At 36.7% G+C, this 23302-nt stretch overlaps 1 protein-coding gene across 1 annotated transcript in view; it reads left to right on the top strand.

Annotated features, from left to right (window-relative positions):
- LOC149803755 (uncharacterized) overlaps positions 1–23302 on the top strand; it is a 76349-nt gene that overhangs the window by 17925 nt on the left and 35122 nt on the right. The window contains exons 5-6 of the mRNA XM_089953524.1: positions 9878–10053; positions 17302–17351. Coding sequence (XP_089809650.1) covers positions 9878–10053; positions 17302–17351 — 226 coding nt within the window. The remainder of the gene's footprint in view (positions 1–9877; positions 10054–17301; positions 17352–23302) is intronic.

Below are 23302 nucleotides of genomic sequence, written 5' to 3'. Positions count from 1 at the left end.
TTTCTTGTAACTGAGTCATAATTGAACTAATTGCATGTTACATTTTTGGAGTTGTTGCTTGCATTGGCATAGGTTGTGAGACTCTTCAGTTGGTTGAGATTCGTTTGCTGTGTAGATCATTTGGTTGCTTTCCCTAAACATATTTGTAAAGTCAATCCAAGCACTCAGATGGTCAGTCTAGTCTACTGGTTGCTGAATATTCAGCTTGATATTAGTAACTTTACCTTTGAGGAAGTTGTGATGACCTGTCTGTTGTCATATTCTGCCATTGTGTGTGAGAGTTGTCATTAATACATGGTAATATTAAGAGAAAAAGAAATAAAACTTATCTTCCTTAGTTTCTGTTTTGATAGATAAATTTATCAGAGAGATATTGTGATAAATCTTTGCTTATTATTTGGTAGTTTCTCCTGGAAACTACATACCATTCTTGTCACTAGTAACTTTTGTTTTCAACAACAGCAGTAACTTATTTGTTGCTATTGTGCACCTTTTTCTTATCAATAAAACCTCATCTGTTCAATGTGACTACATCCTCTCACAGAGTGGAAAATTGTGAATAAAACCTGATACACTCGTACACCTCACATGACCATGTGCAGAACCAGTCAGTATTTGTTTGAAGGATGCCATATTAATGGATGTTTGTTGATTTATGGCCAGATTTTTTATATATATAATGTAGTGCTTCATGACGTTGTGGTCTTCCTTCAATAAAATATTATCTCTTTGTTTCATGTATCCTGTCTGTATACATTGTACATGCCAGTAAACCCTTTCCCTTTCAGAATTTGATTCATTAAGGACTCGCTTAGGTTACTATGTATCCCACCCTTTTTTGGTTAGGATGCAGGCTTTGTGTTTTCAAATAACATTTTTTTTAAATGTAAGTCTTGTGTGTGAGTTAAGTCACAATGCAACATACGTTATACCTCAGTAAATAGGAATTCAAAATTAGTCCCCTTCATCATTTAAATTTTCAGGTTTTTCTCTCAAGAAGCCCACTGTAAGAAGACTAGTTCTTCAGCTTAGAAAATACTACCATGTCCCAGAACCTTATGGAACCAGTCTTTTTATCAACAGGAAATAAATGAATTTAAGGAGCAGATGAACTCCTCCAAAAAGGGAGAAGTTGGACACTCCATGCTCAGGGCAGCATTTCTCCCTCTTGAGATGGAGGGTGTGTACCACTCACCTCCTGCCCTGGGTAGTGTGTTCTCTCTTGTTAGGGAAGTGTTTCACCACACGCTGCACACCTTATGCCCATGGCGTCATGTTGCTCTCTCCTGTTCGGTAGATCATGCACAACACACCTCTTGCCCATGGCAGCATGTTGCTCCTACCCACTAGGGAATTGGTGCATTGCGCATCCAATGTCCAGAAAATGTGTTGATTCCACTCTCATGAGAGGTGGTGCAATGCTCCCAACCATTAAGGGGTAGCGTGTTGTGTCCTCTCAGTGGGGGAGATAAGCACTGCACCCTTCTTACTCTGGTCTCACTGTAGAGTTGATGTTGCTGCTTGCATCCCGCCATCACATCTTTACCAGGTGACATTAACCCAATAACCGTCTTATGCTGACCTCTTCTCATCTACCTAATTTAGTATGATGTGAGAAGCCTCAATGAATCCACCCAGTTTGTATGCTGGAAGTTGTGGCGAAGATGTTCCAGCATGCTCTTTTGTTGCAACTGTGGTGGAATTTCTGCACATCCACTGTGATGTTGTGTTAGACTCTTTAAAGGTCTTACTTAACACAGTAAAGACCTTTTAAGGGCTACTTCATTGGAAGCCAAGACTCTGTTTGGGTGACTCATCCAATTCTTTGCTTGTCAAGACTTGCACAATCATCAACATTAATTCTTCACAACTTATGGTCCATTACATTTGTCGAGGAAGCATGTTAATGTGAATCTTTCTTTGGATCCATCCACCAAGTTCTTCAAACAGGTGCAGACCCAGTCCAGTCTGCAACCTCAAACTAGACACAATCGTCAGTGGGGTTCAGAGTGCACAAATTGTTGTAGAGCTTCATAGAGGAAGTTGTTGAACCCACCTTCCATTCCAACTGAAGAAAAGGAGAGTGACACAACTAAGGACTCAAACCCTGTCCTGCTGCGAATCCCTTTCCCAAACCTCCCCATAGGTGCTCACCTGGGCCGTTTTTTTCAGAGGCTTGGCCAAGCATTATGGACATTGTGTGGGTTCTTTCCATCATGAGCAAGGGTTGCCAACTCCAGTTATTGGAAGAACCCCCTCTATCAATGACCACAATGTTCTTTCTCCAGTCCAAATTTGGTGAAGATAAGGAAGGAGGTGCACACCCTTTTGCAGAAAGTCTCTGTTGAGAGGGTCTTGAACGAACAATCTCCCATGTTCTAGTCCAAGATATTCCAGGTCACCAAGACAAGTGGAAAATTTATATCTTAATCGATCTCTTTCTGGTAAACTGGATTCTTCTGGAGGTTAAATTTTAAGATGGAGACCACCTTCTCAATCCAGAACTCAATGCGGCTGTCTCCATCAACCTTCAGGATGCCTATTTGCACATCCTAATATTTCCTCCACTTAAAAAATTACCTTTGGTTTTGCTTGATTCAGGAAGTTAAACATTTGCAGGTTCTCTTGTCTGGAATCACTTCTGCACCCAGAGTATTAAACCGAATCATGTGAGTGTTAGGAGGGATGAAAAATGTGCTTGTTTTCTGAGAATGTCCAGTAGTAGGGTCAGTCCAATCATGCCATATGAGTGGCTTAGGGATGAGGACAATCTTGTTCCCACATGGCTTTTTTGGCAGAGGAACACTAGAAAAGACAGTCCTGTCTTGCTTCAGGAGTGGGCTCAGAAGGCTGAATTTCTCACTATAATGGTGAACTTGATTGAGTTTGCTGGTGATCTGGTGGAAACTTGTCTTCCCACTCAGGGTCCCCAGCCTCCTCCCACCAGTTGGGCCAGGTTTTGGAGCAGAAGAAATCTGGACAAAGACTTTTTGCAGCTGTGAACTCCATAATTCTTTCAAGACTTTGGGGTAGCATTGTGTCCAGACCTTCTGTTGGCTTCCACATTCCAAGAGGTCTGGCACTTTGCACAGAAGTTTTCCTGGGGACAAGAGTGCACTGGCAGCAGAGGGAGTGGTCTGGTCTGTCCATCCCTCTTCACTTCAACAGTAGGTTTCTGCATCCAGCTATGAGGTCCATTTGTTGTGAGTTCGCCTGGGACCTGGTCTTTTGTCATGGCTAAGACCTTGAGCTCATGAAGTTTAAGGTCCATACTCTTGTCACTAATGCCTCACATGCCGGTCTGTTTTCATTGGCCTCCTTTATTTGTCACTTGAATAAGGTATCTGTCTCTAGTAGCACTTCAGTGGTTACTGGTGGCTATAGCAAAGGCATTGAGGAATGTGCTTTCTATGTCCTTGGTGCTGTCATTCAGAGTTGCTCCACCTTTGGAGACATCAAAGGTTTTGCACGACCAGAATTACATGCTATGAAGATTTGCCTTTTCAGAGTATTCATCACCTCTCAGGATACGAGGGACGAACAGTCCTGGTCTGTTGCAGCCACATCTGGCTTGTTGAAACAAGCCAAGAAGTGCGCTCATCCTGACTACCCTTGAGACCTTCCAAATTGTATAATTGGACACAGCTTTAGCAGTCCTGTAAGCAGCAACAGCATTTCAAACTCCTCACCCATCATTGGTTAGACAAGCCTGCTATTAAGGCCAAGGTAAACATTTTTCAGATTCCTATCTCCACTCCTAGGAGGAAGTGTCTGGCCCTAGAGACTCTTGCCTTCTGCAGTACCTTCCTCTTCCTAGCATCACTGTTGAACCATATTTACAAGGATTTACCCGAGCATTATGGATGGTGTTTGTACTTTCCACTCTACAGAATGACTATTGGCTTCATAACTGAAAACATCTCTAGCATGGAACACCCCCCCCCCATCTTCTTTCACCTTCTTGAGTATGACTCGTGGCAGGAAATATGATTGCCATTGTCATTTGAAATGGAAAAAGAATTTCCAGGAATTACATCAAGTTGAGAGACATCAAGAAGCCGTTGAGCTGCATAAGGTTTGGAAGTAACATTTGTGCACTGTACTAGTGGTAAATAAAGTCTTAAGCGTACTTTACATATTTTTCAGTTTAACATAATGTTTATCTTTGCTGCATGTTCCGAATACCAAACTTTTAATTACGTTTTCAGCTTTATAAAAGCAGTTTATGAATTTTGTTATACCTTACTGAAAACTGGTCAAACTTACGGGAAAAAAATCAACTGCGTTACTGAGACGGACTCGTCAGCGTTGGCAGGTCTTCAAAAGCTTCTGAATTACTATTCCATGGTTTTATTATGTACATATCCATGCTTGGTCGCATATAATGGTAAACACACATAGTTATGGAATAATAATTCTAGGTCTCGCAAATATTGATAGCACTTCTGCCAAGCATTAATTTAATGACTGTTAATTTGGCTGACTCTTGTATAAAGACAGAAAATGTAAGTTCTGCTGAGAAATAATAATAGGCATGCCAGAATATTACATTTCTTGGTTAAGTCAGAAAATCACCATTTTCCCTTTGAGAATTGAATGGCATGAAGGAAAACAGGATTTAATACATATCTGTACTAGGGGTGAAACGATTTGTCAGTGCTGCATATTGATACGATTCACAACACAGCTTACAGTATGATACACTATCAGTATACATTAGCTGAGGTCTTTTCATTTTTAAAAGGTCTGTCAGTGGTAGGTGGTGTCGTTTTATATATGTTGACATATTGGTTGTATTTCCAGTATGCAGATTACAGACATAAGCTTAGCATGTGTTTATGTGTTATTCTCATCCAAGGCCACCATACCCTTTGTCTTCAGATGCATGACTGATTTGGCCACCATACCCTTTGTCTTCATATGCATGACTCATCTTGGCCACCATACTCTTTGTCTTCAAATGCATGACTCATCTTGGCCACCATACCCTTTGCCTTCAAATGCATGACTCATCTTGGCCACCATACCCTTTGTCTAAAAATGCATGACTCATCTTGGCCACCATACCCTTTGTCTTCAAATGCATGACTCATCTTGGCCACCATACCCTTTGTCTTCAAATGCATGACTCATCTTGGCCACCATACCCTTTGTCTTCAGATGCATGACTCATCTTGGCCACCATACCCTTTGTCTTCAGATGCATGACTCATCTTGGCCACCATACCCTTTGTCTTCAAATGCATGACTCATCTTGGCCACCATACCCTTTGTCTTCAGATGCATGACTCATCTTGGCCACCATACCCTTTGTCTTCAGAAGCATGACTCATCTTGCCCACCATACTCTTTGTCTTCAATAGCTTTACTGCTTTATAAAAACAACTTACTACCAATGTTATGCCTTCACTTAAACTTGGAATACATCAAAGTATTATCTTCAAAACAGAAGAAATAGTGCAATTTCCTTATGTAAAGAAACTCTCATCTAGAACAAGTCTATATGAGGAAGTTTGGATGAATACCAATAAATTCTATCACATAGTACTTCCTTGCAGATGCAAAACAACTGTTGCAGCCACAGGCACTTGTTTTTGTTGGTGAAGAACAAAAACTATTGACAGCACCCACTCCTCTTGTAATAATTACAGAAGATTGCATAGTGACAAACTCGTGTGGTATGAAACAAGCCCCCTTGACAGTTCTGTGCAAATTTTATTTATCCTGTTGGCATGTTCAGTCACTGATTAAATATCTCAGCATAAAAAGAGACATTACAAATTTGCTTCCACATAGGATTTATGTACATCTACAAATTACTTATTAACCAATTATGTGCATAGTTTCTCTGTTGCCTTCCTGTGTGTCATGCAAGGAATAAACTAATTATACATTAGGCTCTGATTGGTGGTCATTGTTTACCCATGACAGGAACAGAGAATAACTGCCAATCAAAATTCAGTGGAATATATCACTGCGGGACACAGTGGAAGTGTAGCTATCAAATCAGGCCCAAGTAGAAAATATTCAAATCAACAGATCAACTTTGCATAAAAGCAGTTATTAAATGATCCATGAAGTACTCCGTTATTTATGGGGAACACATTTGGAATGTCTCCCTTATGCTGGACATCCAGTTGGGATAAGATAATTATCATGGTATCAGTGAGGTGGGAGGGGGACATTATGAACCATGCATTAATTTGTAGAATGTGAGAAGGTGTTGTTTTCAATTAGATTTTTTTTTTTTACCAACAAAAATGAGTGCCTGTGCCTGTGACATCTTTCTCAGATGAATTCTCATTTCAAACATGTCCAAAAAAAATGTAAATGACTAATAATTATTCATGACTGCTCAATATCAAAGTAACCTGTATAGTGTAAGTATTGTTTTGCTTCAGTTTTCCATCTCTTGTGTCTGCAAGCAGACTGCTGATTAGTGCGTGGCAAAGGCTGCACTTATGTAGCTACACTCATCTGAATAGGATGTATGTAATTCAATTCCAATAATAGTGGTAGGTTTGTTTACCACACAAATTTTGATGTAAATAATGTATATTCATATATATCTTCATTTATGTCATTGTGTACGTGTTTGTTTTTGTCTTTGTCCTTGTATCTGTATTTATACTCATGTGCAAAGGTTGTGTCTGTAATACAGCTTCAATAATAGTGATCGCTTTGTTTATCACATGAGCATTGATGCAAATCATGACAGTGGTCAGTGGATAATGAGCATGTATGTGGATGTGTATGTACTTGTACCATAATTGAATTGTTTTTATGTTGCACTTTGTTTGCATATGTACCTGTCACATCGATGGGTAATCTCAGATATGTAGAGTGGTATGATACACAATTGTGGACATGGTTGAGGACAGTGAACCATGGACAGAGTAGTAGTATTGGTTACAGATCTAAGTTGAAGTCTTCTATCTGATGGCTTCGGCACCTCATAGTAATCTTCACTGATTACAATCATTGGTTTGCATACATGTGCATTTGATGTGAGGACAAATTCGTCTAGGTAGAAGGCTTTGACCTTGATCATTAACAACAATACAAAATGGCTATTATCGTACTACTAGTGACCAAATCTTGTTATCACAGCTCCACCTGAGTCAATGGTCATATCAGATTTTGGTTTTCACTAAAAGACATTTTATGATGTTTAATTGGTCCTAAACGAATAGGTCCACCAGAACAGTCATCTTGAAATCTTGTTTACAGAGGTCTTGGAAACACTTAATTGTGCGTATTTGGATGCCAGTTTTTTATCTGGGATGCAGAAAATCACTTAGGGAGGAGTCCTCTGTACACATGTAATAGGTGGGCAAGAAAATTCAAAAATTTGTCAGTCCTGCTTCAGCCACCTGCTTATTGGGAAAATGTTGATCAGTTAACTGTGATGATATTTACAGTGACATAATTCAGTAGCTGAAAGAGCTCTTGATGTACATGTTGTCATTATAAGAGTACATCTAAAGAACATGATGCAATAGCTGGGCAGCAAGTTCAAAGACTTTGACCTTTGACTGGCAGCTGGGTGGAAAATGTACTGATATTTACACTGACAGATTTCATTCTCTGAAAGACCCCCTGATGTACATGTTGCCATTATAGAGTACATCAGAAGAACATGATGCAAAAGCTGGGCAGCAAGTTCAAAGGCTCTAACAGGCGGCTGGGTGGGAAAATGTACTGATATTTACAGTGATTGAATTCAGAGGCAGAAAGACCCAGAGATGTACATGTGGTCATTTAGAGCATTAGTGTCTTTGATGGACTCTTGTGGTGCTTTACAGTTTCGCAATTTGCATAGGGTTAAGATTTTAAAGAAAAAGAATTTCCCGGGCTTTCCTCACTGATTATACTGGCTATTTGAAAAAGACCTTGTATATCTTAGGTATAATTAAAAGAACCTTTAATTCCCTTTATTTTGATGTATGATTGATGGGTGTACTATGGGTTATAGAGTATACAGCTTGGCCTTACTTCAAATGTGAACCTTTCAAAAAAGTGCTAGCTCTACTTGGTCATTTTCACTTCCTGAACTTCAAAGGTAAATTGTATAAAAAAGAGCCGATAACTTTTTTTACATTTTATATATTTGGTAATTCATTCATTGCACTTTCAGGAGCTGGTATTGTCTAGTCTGGCAAAATTCATTTTCCCTGTTTTAATAGCTGCTATGTATAGTGTACTTTAGACTAATTCAGGCTGATTTTTTAACACAAGGGAGCAGTCATTTTAGTTGGCAGTGTGCTTAAATCATGTAAAATTTCCAAAAGTACAATATCCAAAGAAATATCATCCACATTACATTACTGTAGCATATAGGTATGCCAACATTCTCTCCGTTGTGCATGTTTTAAATGCAAACTACTTCACCTTACATACGTCACTCTCTCTAAAGTACATATTAATTGGTGAGCGCCCCCTTAAGGTGTTTTTTAATGTGTAAAATTACTAGCTGTTTCCAAATATGCCAGTCTGATGAAGCTAACTTTCTCTTTTTTTAAAACCATTTTTTAAAATCTCAGTTATTGAGGTGTATAGCTCGGGTCCCTTTAGCTCCTGTGGATTTTTCAGTGGTCTTGTATTGCATAATCATCACAGAAGGGAGGTAATACCTGCATTGTTGTTCTAGCATCTGCCTGACCAGTATTACTTAATTGCAATTGTAAACATCACTTTGATACACAAATGCATAAGGCCATTTGTTTTGACAAAGATGGCTTGCTACAGCTACAATATTGAGTCATGATTCGGGATGACAGTCATGTTATTTATCACAAGTATTTTAGGTGAAAACCTATCCAGGATTGATTGACAGTTAAACGGGCATTTCACCTGGCTTATTGATTTAAAGGAGTGCTCATATATATGGGTAAGTTCAGGGACATGGAAATCGTTGGGCCCTTGTGATGAGCCAGTGTCCCACTTTTGTATATCAAGCAGTATGAAAGCTATTTGAAAATTTAAGGGCACCAGAAACTTTTGATGAACCGAGAATCTCTTAATATTGCTCTTGGTTGTTGTTGTTATAGGGTTTAACGCCATTTTTCAGCACTGTTGGAGGAAGAACCACCGACCCATGAGGAGCTGCTAGCTAGTTTTCTCACATACCCATGTTAGCTGAGCCTGAGCTTCGAACCCACGCAGACAAAGGTGAGATGGCAGTGATCCAGAACGGTGAGAGCTTTAGACCACTTGGCCACTCAGGGCCTCCAATATTGTTCCTGTAGGAAAACAGAGGCTGTAATTGAATTGGTCATACAGGGGACTAATACAAAATGAATTCACTCTCTGTATCTTTTGAACCGCTCCAGTGGCCTAGTGGTTAGAGCGTCCACCTCGTATGTGGGAGGTTATGGGTTCGATCCCCGGTCGAGTCATACCAAAGATTTATAAAAATGGTACTGACAGCTGCCTCGCTTGGCATTCATCATTATTAGGTTAGTGTTAGGACTGGTCAGCCTGGTGTCAGGATAATGTGACTGGGTGGGACATGATGCTACATGTCTGCGGCATGATGCCCCAGTGCTAGACATCACTATAAACTGCCACACTGCAGACATTGTAGCGATATGACTGAAATTTTTTTAAAGCTACGTTAAAATCCAAATCACATCACATCTGTATCTTTTGTACTTATAAACTTCCACTGTCCTATTCATGGAAATTCCATTATTTACTTCAAGCACATTTTGGTGAATATTGTTTGAAGATAACATTGTAAGAGTTCATTTAGATGAGTTACGATATGTGCAATGCAACTTACAATTTTGAATGATAAGAGGATTGCAGTTATTTTAATGATACCTTCTTTTGTTTATCAAATCACCTAATATGCATTTTGTTTCAATACATTTAGCATTGCAGTATCTGCAGAGGGAAGAAAGGCACATATATAAGCAGCGGAGCCACAGCTGGATGTGCAATATCCCGATGTAAAAAGACCTTCCATTTTTATTGCGCTGAAATTAACCCACAGACGATCACAAAACGCCTGAAAGTGAAGGATAAAAAGAAAGAAATGGTCCTCTACAGGTATAATTTTCATGCACAGTGTTGTAGATTGGTCATCAGGACAAGAGTAAAGAGCAAAAGAAATAGAACTGAAGAAAATTTTGGAACTTATGCTTAAAATAGACCCAACATTTCACTAAAAAATATAATGGAAGCTTGAAATTTATCAGTGCAGTTTGTAAAAATGCACCCAATAATTTTATACAATGGAATAAATTTTCTTATTAATATAATAACTTTAAAAAACAAGTTACACAAAAGTGAGGTAGACACATTTATCAGGGTCCAAATTATGGCATACATTGTTCTCTTGTCCATGGAATCTCCTATTTAACATGGCTTGACAGCAAAGTTGTCTTTACCTTGCTACAAATTGGTGCCTACCCCCTCAACTCTGTTTCTCCAGTTGAACCCATTATCATTCTGATTCTGCCCAAAAAGAAAATCGTGAATAATGGTTGCTTTTAGTTGTAAAAGTAATGTTGTGGGTGTAAAACAGTAGAAATATACTTTAAAATCAACCCTTATTTTAATTTAATAGGTTCTGGTGCCCTCAAATAGGCACATTTGAAATTTTTCAGCCAACAATATGATTGTGAAGCCTTGCAAAGGAATTGAAACACCAAAATTTTTCAGCCGAAAACCAAATACTGTATCTTTGAAAACATTTTGAGACTTCAAATTATATAGAGAGCAACGAGCTTATGCAATATTTTATCTGAAAACTTGGTATTAGATGATTTGCCTAAATATGAATGACCTATTTTTGGGAATGAATAATTCAGTGAACAAAGGTATGCAGCAGTTTTTCAGATTGGAGGAAAAAAGTACTTGAAATTTTTGTACTGTATGACTGGTATTTTTAGGTTTTTATTACTAAACTTGCAGTGCCAGTACAAAGCAGTTGTGGACGAACATTTTTTCTTCTTCTCTTTTGTTGGAAAAGGTTGCTCAGTAGCCGACAGTATGGGTTATAGAGCATCCCTTGCTGATACTTACAGGGTTCAGCCCTCATCATGCAGAACTGATTACATACTTAGAGCTCCAGAGACCAGTCTCTTGCTCATTAGTGCTGGGGTGTGGAACCTCATGTGTGGTTTTTAGTTGTTATCTAAACATCCTAATGAACCTATGAGTGAGCCTTCCTTCAAGAACTTTACCCTTAAAACAGTCTTCCTTGAGTTTTTGTCATTGGAAAATGGTTATTTTTGTTTCATTGGAACTATGATCTGGTGTCTCTTTCATGTTAGAGGTGAAATGAAAATCTGTGCCGTGCATCAATATGAGTCACAAAAAACACCTTCTGGTACAATATATTATTGATACACATATCACCTTGAAGGTCTTTTCAGCTTTGGAACGTCAGTCAGTGATAGCTGGTGACCTTTTATGTGATTTATTGGTTGTATTTCCAGTATGCAGATTGCAGACAGACATATACATACTTAGCATCTATTTATATGCCATTCTCATCCATGACAAGACAAGAATACTTTCAAACAGACTACCTGTTAGTTGTCAGTGAATTTTATTCAACATTTTAGGCCATATAGGGCTGAGCCATCTCATCTGATGCAGGACTCATTTAACCACCAGACAGAGGTATTTTGATCAAAATATCTGTACTTCTTTATTTTGTTTTTTCATTCTTATTTATTAAGTTTATCTTAACCTGATGGGGAAATATTGTTTTGTAGCACATGGTACCACATGGTTAAATTGTTTGAGGGAAAAAAAATGAAACTTGCATTCTATTTTTAAATTGAATGTATTTTAATTTGGCTTGGTATTCTGCTTTTTCTACTTTGCTGAAAGGTGGTTGACTGGTATGCTGTCTGCTTTTGTCCATCCAGCATGTACATCAAAGTCATATTTAACACCATTTTTCGGGTGCAAAATTGCCCACTACAGACCTGCCAACTCTTACGATTTTGCCATAAGTCTTAAGAAAATTACCCTTGACATACAGACTTATGGCATACATGCAAAAACTAAGGAAAAATGATAGTTGTCGAAAAATCTGTGTTTGATATGGTTCCTCATTTCATGTTAGGATTAGTGAAATAACTAAGGGAAATAGACCAACTTTACAGCAACACCCCAGACGCTTTAAACTGCACTTATTTTTTTTATGTTAACAGATTAAAGACATACCAAATGTTATACTCCCAATTTCTGAGAATATAAATCATCTTCTTGTTGATTTCATGAGAGACTTCCAACTATTAGATAGGCAATTGGCTCTGACCTTACACTCCAGCATAAATGTCCATATATCAGAAATGGGGTTGCAAGGGTCAGGGAAAACTCTGGCTCCTTTATGTTTGACAAGCTGTTGCAATTAAATAATTACCATGGAATTGGGGTGGGGCACTGTTATGAACTATGCTGCTTGGTGTTAATGTGTTGATGGTAAGTGAGTATTGTCACATTTTAGCAAGCAATAACGAGTTCATATGCCTGCAACAGCTGTTTCAGATGAATTCTCATTTTAAGGAATAACAAGGCAGCAGGCAAATGACTAATACAATTTTTGATGACTGTTAAAGATTAAATTAACTTGCATACAATAAGTATCATTTTGTATCGATTTTCCACAAATTGTATCGATATGTGTATTGGTACAGCAAAAGTATCAATGCATAGATGTATCATTTCACAGCTACTTCCATGATGACTTTGCATTATGGCCAAGAATCAGCTTCACTTGGTAGCTCCTGTTATTATTAATATCCCCAGTCTCAGTCATATCTGTGATGGGGATGATCAAGATAGACACCTTTGTTCAATTAGAGCCTTACAGTTGTAAACTGAATCAAAGAGATAAGAAAGGGTCATAACAACAAAAGAGAAAAGAAACACCCTTACAACAAAAAGAAAGACTCTGACCTACATTTTCACCCTTTAAAAGTTACTTTTTCTAATTCAGCATCCACCATCTCGATGTGGATTGTTCAGACTGTTAAAAGAATTTCTCAGCCTCTAACAAAGTCAATGATCACGAGATATTGCTGCATCTTGGACCTTTTTACCGTATTTACCGCATATGTTGGGACACGATGAAATAATTATTTTTTTTCCTGTCCCAGAACTTATAGTGAAACATTTTTTCACTTTGGTCATATGTCCGAAAACTTAAGAAACAAAATAAATTTGTATTGCATTTGTGCTTGCCCCCCCCCCCCCCACATTGCAATAAAATAGATAAATAAAACGCTTAATTGACAATAAAAACAAAGAAACTAACCTTGTGTTGTTATCATTTATTCTTTTTTTCAACATGAGCATTAAAGAATAAAATATTTCCACAAAATCCGTATAAGTGGCGTAGGCTTCCATACTTTAGCATGTATCAATTATGTCCGATACCACACACCACGTTGTTCATTGACATGAACATTGAGAAACAGTCGTGTGTGGTTGTGCTCAAAGGTTTGAACATGTTATCCGATTGAAAACTGGAGCCAACAAAATCACAAACGAGAAATTTAGTCAACCGATATCTTGAAGACGCCATACACGCATGACACGGTGTTGGGTGGAAAATAATCAAGAATGAATTATATCCAGGTCTGCTGTATGACAGTATGTCGCAAAAAAAAATCGTCATTTGAAAACACATTGACTTGAGTGCAAGTGACAATCTTTTCACCAGCTCGGGTTACAAAATTATCTGTACTATTTACCCGCAGACATCAATACTCCTTTGTATTAATTGTAACCACATATGCGAAGCACATAGAAGCCCTGGTGGTGAATAAACACGACTGGCAGCAAGCAGTTAACTCCTTCTTTGAACCTACCGACAGGACATCAAAGACAAAAGGTTATTTTTATTACCAAAGCAAGCCGATCTCAGAAGCCGACATTGGTTACTTTTTTTTTAAAGGATATCAATACAAAAGCTATTTGATTTCAAAGCAAGCCGACATCGGAAGCTGACTACGGATTTTGTGAAGTGAGTCGATTTTTAAAACAAAAAACTTTTGAATATACAAAGACGGCTGAGATATGGAAGTAAACTTCGGTTCATTTTCAACTGTATTCACGGGAATTTTGAAAATAAATTGAAATAATGGAGCAAATTTTAAAGTGACACAATATAGTGCTTTGTGCACAGATGTCTATGACCCAGCAATATTTGGAGAAAATAAAATCATGTGATGAATTCATGAAGGCCAGAAGAGAAGCAAACGATTTCGCAAACGAGAGGGAAAAATCAACCTATATATTGAAGACAACTGCCATTCATGCATGGCACGGTGTTAGGTGCAATCTACTGTATGACAGTAGAGTACAAGTGATAATCTTTTCGCCGGTGAGGGTTACAAAAGTATCATTACTATTTACCCGCAGACATCAGTGCACCTTTGTATTAATTTTTACTACAGATGCCAAGCAGATAGAAGCCATGGTGGTAAATAAACACAACTGGCAGCCAGCAGTAAACTTCTTCTTTGAACTTACCAACAAGACATCAAAGACAAAGGTTGTTTTTATTACAAAGCAAGCCGACGTCGGAAGTCGACTTTGGACTCGGAAGCCGAATTTTTTTTTAAAGGATATCAATACAAAGATTATTTTATTGCAGAGCAAGCTGACCTCGGAAGCCAACTATGGGTTCTTTTAAGTGTGCCGATTTTTTTTTTATTTTCTAGCTTTGAATATACAAAGACGGCTGAGATATGGAAGCTAACTTTGGTTCCTTTTCACCACTATTCATGAAAATTTTGAAAATAAAGTGAAACAGTGGAACAGTTTTTAAAGTTACACAATATAGTGCTTCGTGAGTGAACATCGATGACCCAGCATCATCCAAAAGATTTGGAGAAAATAAAATCACTTGATGAATTCGTGAAGGCTAGAAGAGAAACAGATCATTTTGCTGACGATATGATCATTAAACAGGGATGAAACTCTAGAATACTTTGATCACATTCCTGGATGGACTGACGATAAGATGGTCATCAAAAGTGTGAGAATTAGCAAGACTAGTGCAGATTTGAAAAAATCTTACATTTGTCCTTGCAGTTTCCGCTTCAGGTGGTGTGTTGCCTCTAACAATTTTTAATGGTATGAGAAAGCTAAAAACAAATATTCATGTACCAAAAGAAAAGATCGTATGTGTGCAGGAGAAGGGTTGTGTTGAGATGCTGCTGAAGTGGATTAAAGAGTTTTATCTCAAGTGCACAGTTTTATATTTTTTAAAATAAAATTTTAAGGTGGAGTGCAATTTCCGACATGTAATTTTCAAATGATTTAAAAGGTGTCCCACAACTTACGACTCAAAAAAAACGATGTGTCCCAGACCATACAGTGCATAAAAAAATTACTTTTAAAATTAATTTATGGTGTCCCAACAAATACAGTGTCCCAACATATATGGTAAATACGGTAATCAGTCCTTTATTGGAAGGTGTCTTGAATGCTGCCTTCTGGTAATCTCATTCCACTTTCTTGTCATTTTATCATCAAATAGTGTCACACCAAGGTGAGGATATTTATCCTTTTGGCACAGTTGTATAAGCCTAACAAGTTGTCAAGTCATCCTCAAGTTATTTACATCATATACAAATGGAGGTATCGGTAAAACATGTATTGTACTTTAAATTCATGTACTACATACTGGACTGGGAGGTCTAATTACATATAAAATTTGTTGCTATTAAGGGGTATGGCTGCACTTATAAATTTTAAAATCCTGGCTTTCGTGAATCATTTGTGTAAATTTATTGTCCCTTCGGGCATTTTATCATAAGCTAGCCATCAGATGCTACAAGTCAGCTTTGTTCGCTTGCACTTTGATGATAACTTGATAATAACAGGCATTTCATTTAATTTAAGGATGATAACTTAAGTTCTAGTGAACAGATTTTGAATAAATTTTAGTAAGTGTGTACCCTCAAAAAGAAGCCTGTTGATTTTGATGTTAGTAGCTTCAAAGACAAGGTCACTGTTGAAAATTTGCCATTTGGATTTTTTGTACAGATGATTGCTTAAAATTATAGCTAACAGAATTCAACAAAATTAAGTGCATTTGTTCTCCTTAGAGTTGTCTATTATCTCCAGGGGCCCAGAGTGGCCGAGTGGTCTAAAGCGCTCTCCGTTACGGATCACTGCCATCTCACCTCTGTCTGCGTGGGTTCAAGTCTCGGATTCAACCAATGTGGGTATGTGAGAAAGCTTCTCGAGGGTCGGCGGTTCTTTTCAGGGATTTCCCGGGTTCTTCCTCCACCATTAATACTGGCCGCCATGTATAGCCTATCGTGTGCTGAAAAATGGTGTTAATCCCTACAAGAACAACAACCATTATCTCCAAGCTCACGGTCTTTGTGGCAAAAACTAAATTTTGCCTTTGCATTTCACATTTAGATGATAAATTCAGTTTTATCTAGCACATTTAAGTGCAGTTTAATATATTTGATACATTTTGCCCAAGAAAGACCCTTATTCATTTTGGGCTCAATAGCATGAAGGTCATTGTCTCGAAAAATAGATTTGGCCATTGCATTTTATTTCGAGATAATTATTTCACTATAACAGTGCTTTTTGATGATGATGATGTTGTTGTGGGTTTAACACCTTTTTGCAGCACACAGGCTATACATGGTAGCCAGTAAAACATGGAGGAAAAACTTGGGAAGACCCTGGTAAGAACCAGTGACTCATGGGAAGCTAATGGCAAGCTTTCTCACATACCCACATTGACTTTGAGCGCAAGACTCGAATCATATGGCAGTAATCTGTAATGTGATTGCTTTAGACCATTCAACCACCCAGGACCCCTCTTTATTTTATGAAACTTTTTACATGTGTTCCATTCTGCTGAAGAAAGAACAATGTATTGTGGACTTGAAGATCAAAGTGCATGCTATTATCTTATTTCCAAACAAGTTGGCAACATATTTTTACCACTACTTATGTCTACTACAGATGTAGCTGCAGATTCAAAAACATCTCAGTTTATGTGAAATTTTAGGCCAGGAAAAAGTTCCAGATGGGTTAAAATTAACTTAGAAATAATGTTGAAATCACATCTATGCATGTCTTTTCATGTGTACTGTAAGTATTCTAAAGAAGATATCTTTAAACTGCAAGCCTAATTTTGGTTGTGGATCATACTCAATTTGCATTAATCTTGCACATATTTCCCTACGTACATGTTATACAAAAATGTTTTCAGACATTGATAAGATGTGACCATATTCTAAAATAGGCTAGCAATTTCATAATTTAAACTCATTTGAATGTTTTTTATGCATTTTTCAGGGTGTTCTGCTCAAAGGAACATGAGAATCTTTACAGAACACAGTTGAAAGGTACATGCATTTCTTGAGTGCATAAATGCTTTTTATTTCATGCATGTCATAGAAAGTTGGTTAAGTCAGAAAGCTACATGTAAGAAAGTGTATTTCAGTGCTTGAAATCAGCATAATTTTCTTTTGGCATATATATGTCAGATACATTCATAGCAAATACGTGAACTAATTCACAATCTTTATTTATGTGATTTCTATCAGTATAATAAATTCAGTATGAGAGGATTATAATCATTTATATGCATTAATATGGGATAGGTAATTCTACAATTTCCAGTAGTTGGGATAAATATTATTTGTTTAAGACCCCATACAATTAAACAATCTCCTGCTTCTCCTGACCTTTTCACTGAATGCCTATGCAGGGAAACACTAACCTGCTTCTCATATCTTTTGGCTGAATGCCTGTATGATGAAACACTATCCCACCTTTCATCACCTTTTCAATGAATATCTGCATGGCGTAACGCTATCCCACCTCTCATGACCTTTTCATTGCATGCCTGTACAGTAAAATATCATCCTACCTCTCATGACCTTTTGGTTGAATGCCTGTATGGTGTGTCCCACCTCTCATGACCTTTTGGCTGAAGGACTGTACATTGAAACACTATCCCATCTCCCATGACTTTTTGGTGGAATGCCTGTATGGTGTATCCCACCTCTCATGACCTTTTCGTTGAATGCCTGTATTGTGTATCCCACCTCTCATGACCATTTGGATGAATTACTATACGGTGAAATACTATCCTACCTCTCATAACCTTTTCGTTGAATGCCTGTATTGTGTATCCCACCTCTCATGACCTTTTGGATGAATGACTATACGGTGAAACACTATCCCACCTCTCATGACCTTTTGGATGAAAGACTATACGGTGAAACACTATCCCACCTCTCATGACCTTTTCATTGAATGCCTGTATGGTGCAGCACTATCCCACCTCTCATAACCTTTTCATTGAATGATTATACGGTGAAGCACTATCCCACCTCTCATGACTTTTTTGTTGAATGCCTTAACAGTGCAACACTCTTCCTCATACTGTGTGTAATTAACTGCATAAAATTTATGGCTGAAAGAACAAAAATGTGGGAAAATTATCATGATTTCAAGATTAATCCCTCGCTCACCCTATCTTTGATTTTATTTTCCAGCAAAAGAGAAACCCCTTTCACCACCATTTATAGTTTGTCATCTTGCATTTATTTGTTTAGCATAAATTATATGATGTTCAAGAGTACCAAATCTCAGTATCAGAAATCAGATTCTCTCTGTCAGTGACATTCTCACACACTAGCTTTGTTGTATGGTATTACTGGTATTGTGGTATTTTTTCCAGTCTGTGTACCATGGTATTTTTTTCACTGTACTATATTTCACTAGTTTCCATCAGTAAGTATGTACAGAAATTTCAGAGTAATCTTGTTAAGAATTTAAGTGACAGTGTATTTTCATTTTTCATGACAAAGTTATTCAAAAATTATCTGCTAAAAATATAAAAACACTAAAATTAGAAAAATATTTACCTGACCTTTTCTCCAAACCTGCTGAATAGTTCTTCATATGAGATTATATTAAACATTTATATGTATATTTGGCCAATAATACATTTGCATGCTAAATCAGGAATTATTTATTCAATCATTTGAAATGTGAAATTCTCTTGACTCAAATGGCAATTCTTCAGTTTTTCAATCTCCTGTTTCAGTATTCAATGCCTTTGTTTAAACTAACAGAAGTTAACATATTTTTGTTTTTCATGTGTTTTCAAACATAGACTTAGCAAATAATATATTGATCTAAATTATGCATCAGTATTTTCTTGAGCTGTTTAAAACAAGAATCTCACTTCTTGATTCAGATGTTTCTGTTATTTCTCAATCTTCTGTTTTATTATTTTATGCCTCAGTACCATTTGTTACATATGCTTAGTAGACAATACGTTGGTTGTCAGATTTATCTAAATCATACATTGATATATTTTTAAGTTATATCAAATATGAACTTCTCTTTATTTAATTGTAAAACAAAAAGTTAGAGGTTAAAAATAATACAAAGAAGGAAAAAAAACACTCTAGTTTTAAATTTTAATGCTATTCTTGTTAACTAAACTTTGGCCAAATTTTTTACAAAATTTCAAATATGAATCTTTTTAAAAGGACTTTTTAGTAAAACATTTAAAGGATTTAACAAAAATATGAAGTTCTATGTATGAAAAATTATTTATGAATTTTTGGGATAAAGTTTTTTTAAAAAAAGACAGAAGAAATTACAGGAGTTAAGATCAACAAGCTGTATTTCTATCCAGAATTTTGTCCCGTTGTGTACTCCATCTTACAGCAGTGCTCAGAATTTATTCTCTTTGCCACTTTAGTCATAAAGTGCATGTTTCTTGATGTAGATGTCACTGTTCTATCAGCTGTCTTTTATTCAACTTCTATTTCTAAGCCATGTGTGACATGTGTCTGTAATGTGTTGAAGAATGTTTTCCAGTTTATGAGAACATTTTGAAGTACTACATGTACTTCTTAAAAGATGAAGGCTGAAACAGTTGAAAAAGATGGCTGGTTTGGAGCTTTTCATTTTTGTCTTTACACTCAGTATCATCGAAGTGAATTCAGTTTATTTTGCAGGCTGGTTCTGAAGATGTCTTAAAAGAAAATAATTAAATTTGCAAACTAAACCTTTGACAAATGTTTGGGAAATTTTGCCCAATGCTTTCACATCAGAGTATTTCAGTAAACTTAATTTTCAGGAAAGAGAGAGGTATCCAAAAAGCAATGACTTAGATTTTATGTTGAGTGAACAGCACAGATTGGATCTACTGACATGTGCTATGATCGATCAAGGTCTTTGCATATCACAGCTTTTTGTGCGGTGTGCACAAGCAACATGGTACAAGATTATTGTTGTTAGCTCACCAGGCCATAAGAGCAAATGAGCTTCTGACATGGCCCAGCATCCAAAACCCATCTTCCATCTTGCATCTGACCACAATTCCTAATTTCAGTGTCTTCTCCAAAACCACTAAACCAATTGGTATGGCTATGTCCCTAGTGCATATTCCATTGTTCATGCATCAACATCACAGTTTTCAACTTCCCAAAAACCACTGAACATATTGGTATGGTCTTGTGTCTGTACTCAGGGTTCCCACACTACCGGGAAAAAGTCGGGAGAAATGATAATTTTTTTCCCGACCATGAAAAGTCCTTGAATTTCGCAACTATTGATAAAAGTCAGGAAAAACCAGGAATTTTCTGCCACTACTTGATGCCCAAAACAATCACGTAATTGAGTCGTAATTAATCTGATTGAGAGGTAAATTTATTGAGTTCTAACCAGAATATTTGGAGGGTGCAGTATGGATAATTTGGTTGCTTGCGATAAACATATATGCCAGTCAATCCAAACACCCAGTGGATTAGATTCGTCTAGTGCACTTTTATTTTCAAAGTCACTCAATATCCATATCTTTCCTTACATGGAATGAATGAAAACCAGTCTATCATCACAAGAGGCCAACATGGTGGCGTCAAAGTGTAGCTGCTTATCGGATGGCCTAGCAAACATTAAACGTTGTTAGATCAAGTGATACATGCATTAAATCGATATGAAAATTGCTTATTTTCTCAGAAATTGTGAGTATTAAAATCATTATGTCTTTAATCTGCTGAAAGACGAGATAAAACTATGTCGTTGATGAAATGTGACCAGGTACTAGCGACTTTGATTGCTAGTCACATGGGTACACAAATCTAACAACCCACATTTTCAAATGTTGTAGAGAAAGAAAAAAAAAATTAAATGAAAGTTATATACTGGTTGCAATAAAAATACAAAAAACGAAAGAACACAAAATTCTCCATATTTCCGAGAACAACTTCTGGAGTTTTGTTGTATCACATGACTACCACATTGACATGTGCTCTCTGCTTGATAATTCAGACTAGCCAGATTGCTGGCTTTTACAAAAAGTATCTGACTTTCATTTAATATAATTGAATTTCTGTACAACGACATTATAAATAGTTTGTTGCTGACATCACGTGACTATTTGACTTCTGATGTCGTCATTTGAGATTTGTGAAGTCATGTGACAAGTAATGCAAATGACAAGTACTGGGTCAGGTTTCATCTGCACCGTAGTTTTGTCTGTCAGCGGATTAAAGAAATAACAATTATAATACTTGCCATTTCTGAGAAAATAAATCATTTTCCTATCGTTTTCATGCAGGTATGAGTCGATATAACATAAGTTTAAAGTTTCTAGGCCTGCTGGTAAGCAGCTACCATATGTCGCTACCGCATGGTGGCAGCAGATTCCAAATATTCGATATGCAGTTGCAATGACCCCACACCCCAACCTAAATGTCCAAATATGGAAAATGGGGTGGGAATATTCGGAGGAAACTTGGATTAGAAAACGAACTGCTATTCGTTTTAAGCCAAATTTGTAGTCCAAATTGTTGAATCTCAGAGCTGAAATGAGAAATTGTCATTCATTGTATTTAATATTAAAAAAACTATTTGAACCCCTGTATCAATATAGGTTTGGGGACTGGTTTAATGAATTACAAGAAGACAAGTTGATTTTACAGAAAATTCAGTCCTTGTTTATACAACAGTATATAATTTTGAAGGTCTTTAGTCAAAATTTAAATCAACCGTTTTGAAAATGTTTTTAAATGATGGATTTTTAACCAGATTGTCTTAAAGAGATTAGGTTGTTTGAAAAATCTTATTTGGGATTTTCCTGGCACAGATAAATTCAGGGTTAAAGTCTTTTCGTTACAAGATAAGATTCTAATTATTTGCATTTATTGTTTTGTTTTTTTTTACTGTAATAGGAAATGTTACTTTCTATGAGATGCATATATATATATATATATGTATTGCTTTATAATTCTTTAGAATTTAAGGTTTGAAAAGAAACAAAGCATAATTTATGTTCATTATGTTGTTCCCACCTAGCAACATCATGCAGCAAAATAAGTTAGAATTTTTATTCTGTACATTGAAATGACTTTACATGCCCATTTATAGGAATATAATCAAACTTGTTTGGTGTGATATATTTTGTGATATTGAACACGATCGTCATTTCTGACTTCGATGTTTTTGGAGAGCCTTGAAAGATAAACATTTAAACACCCCCACCCCCACCACCACCACCAAACTTGTGAGAGCAGTAAAGACCAGCTAATTAAGAAAATATTCTGTCCAATAGATTTTAAGACATAAACTAGGTATGTATTATTTATTTAATGTCTGTATGATTATTTATGCGAGTGTGGGCATTTGAGATGTTATTGACTCTAATAAGTCTGCCAACTATTCTGGTTTGTAAATATATTAAATACTTCAAAAAAAGCATTTTTAATATCAAATTTGAATTTCCATTAATTATATATAGGCTTAAATAAGAAGATAACTTATTCTCAGTAGGATGTAAATATTTGGGTCATGTGTACTAAGCCCTTGAGACCTAAAAACACACTTTGAGTCCCCCAAAACCCTCAACACTGTCTGGGAATATGGCAGGTATGGATGAATGGACTGCATGCTCTTCATTTGAGGTCCAGTTGTTGTGGCTAACCAAAGTAATTAGTTATGCATGAATTATATGTAGAATATGGGCCAGTGACTTTCATCTGATCAAAGTCTTGATAATAGTGGTGGACAGTGACGATTCTTTAGTAGATTTTAAGAACAAGGAGTCTTTTTTATTAAAAAAGGTTACTGATTTTCTTCAGCCCATTAGACTACATCTGCTTTTTAGAAATGTTCCTTTTTATTAGTTTTTGCCTCTTATGCAGTCACAGTATGTACGTCTGTGTGTGTGTATATATGTATGTATTTGCTTTATTAGCATGTCAGCACAATAATGGCTATATATGGCAGATTTATTATTCTAAAAATGGAAAGATAAATTGCAAAAGAAGCC

Source organism: Sinohyriopsis cumingii, chromosome 3 (genome assembly GCF_028554795.1).
Source record: "Sinohyriopsis cumingii isolate HCF-2022 chromosome 3, ASM2855479v2, whole genome shotgun sequence".
Lineage (NCBI taxonomy): Eukaryota > Metazoa > Mollusca > Bivalvia > Unionida > Unionidae > Sinohyriopsis > Sinohyriopsis cumingii.
The sequence above is the reverse complement of the archived record's forward strand: the minus strand, read 5'-3'. Positions and strand labels throughout refer to the sequence as shown.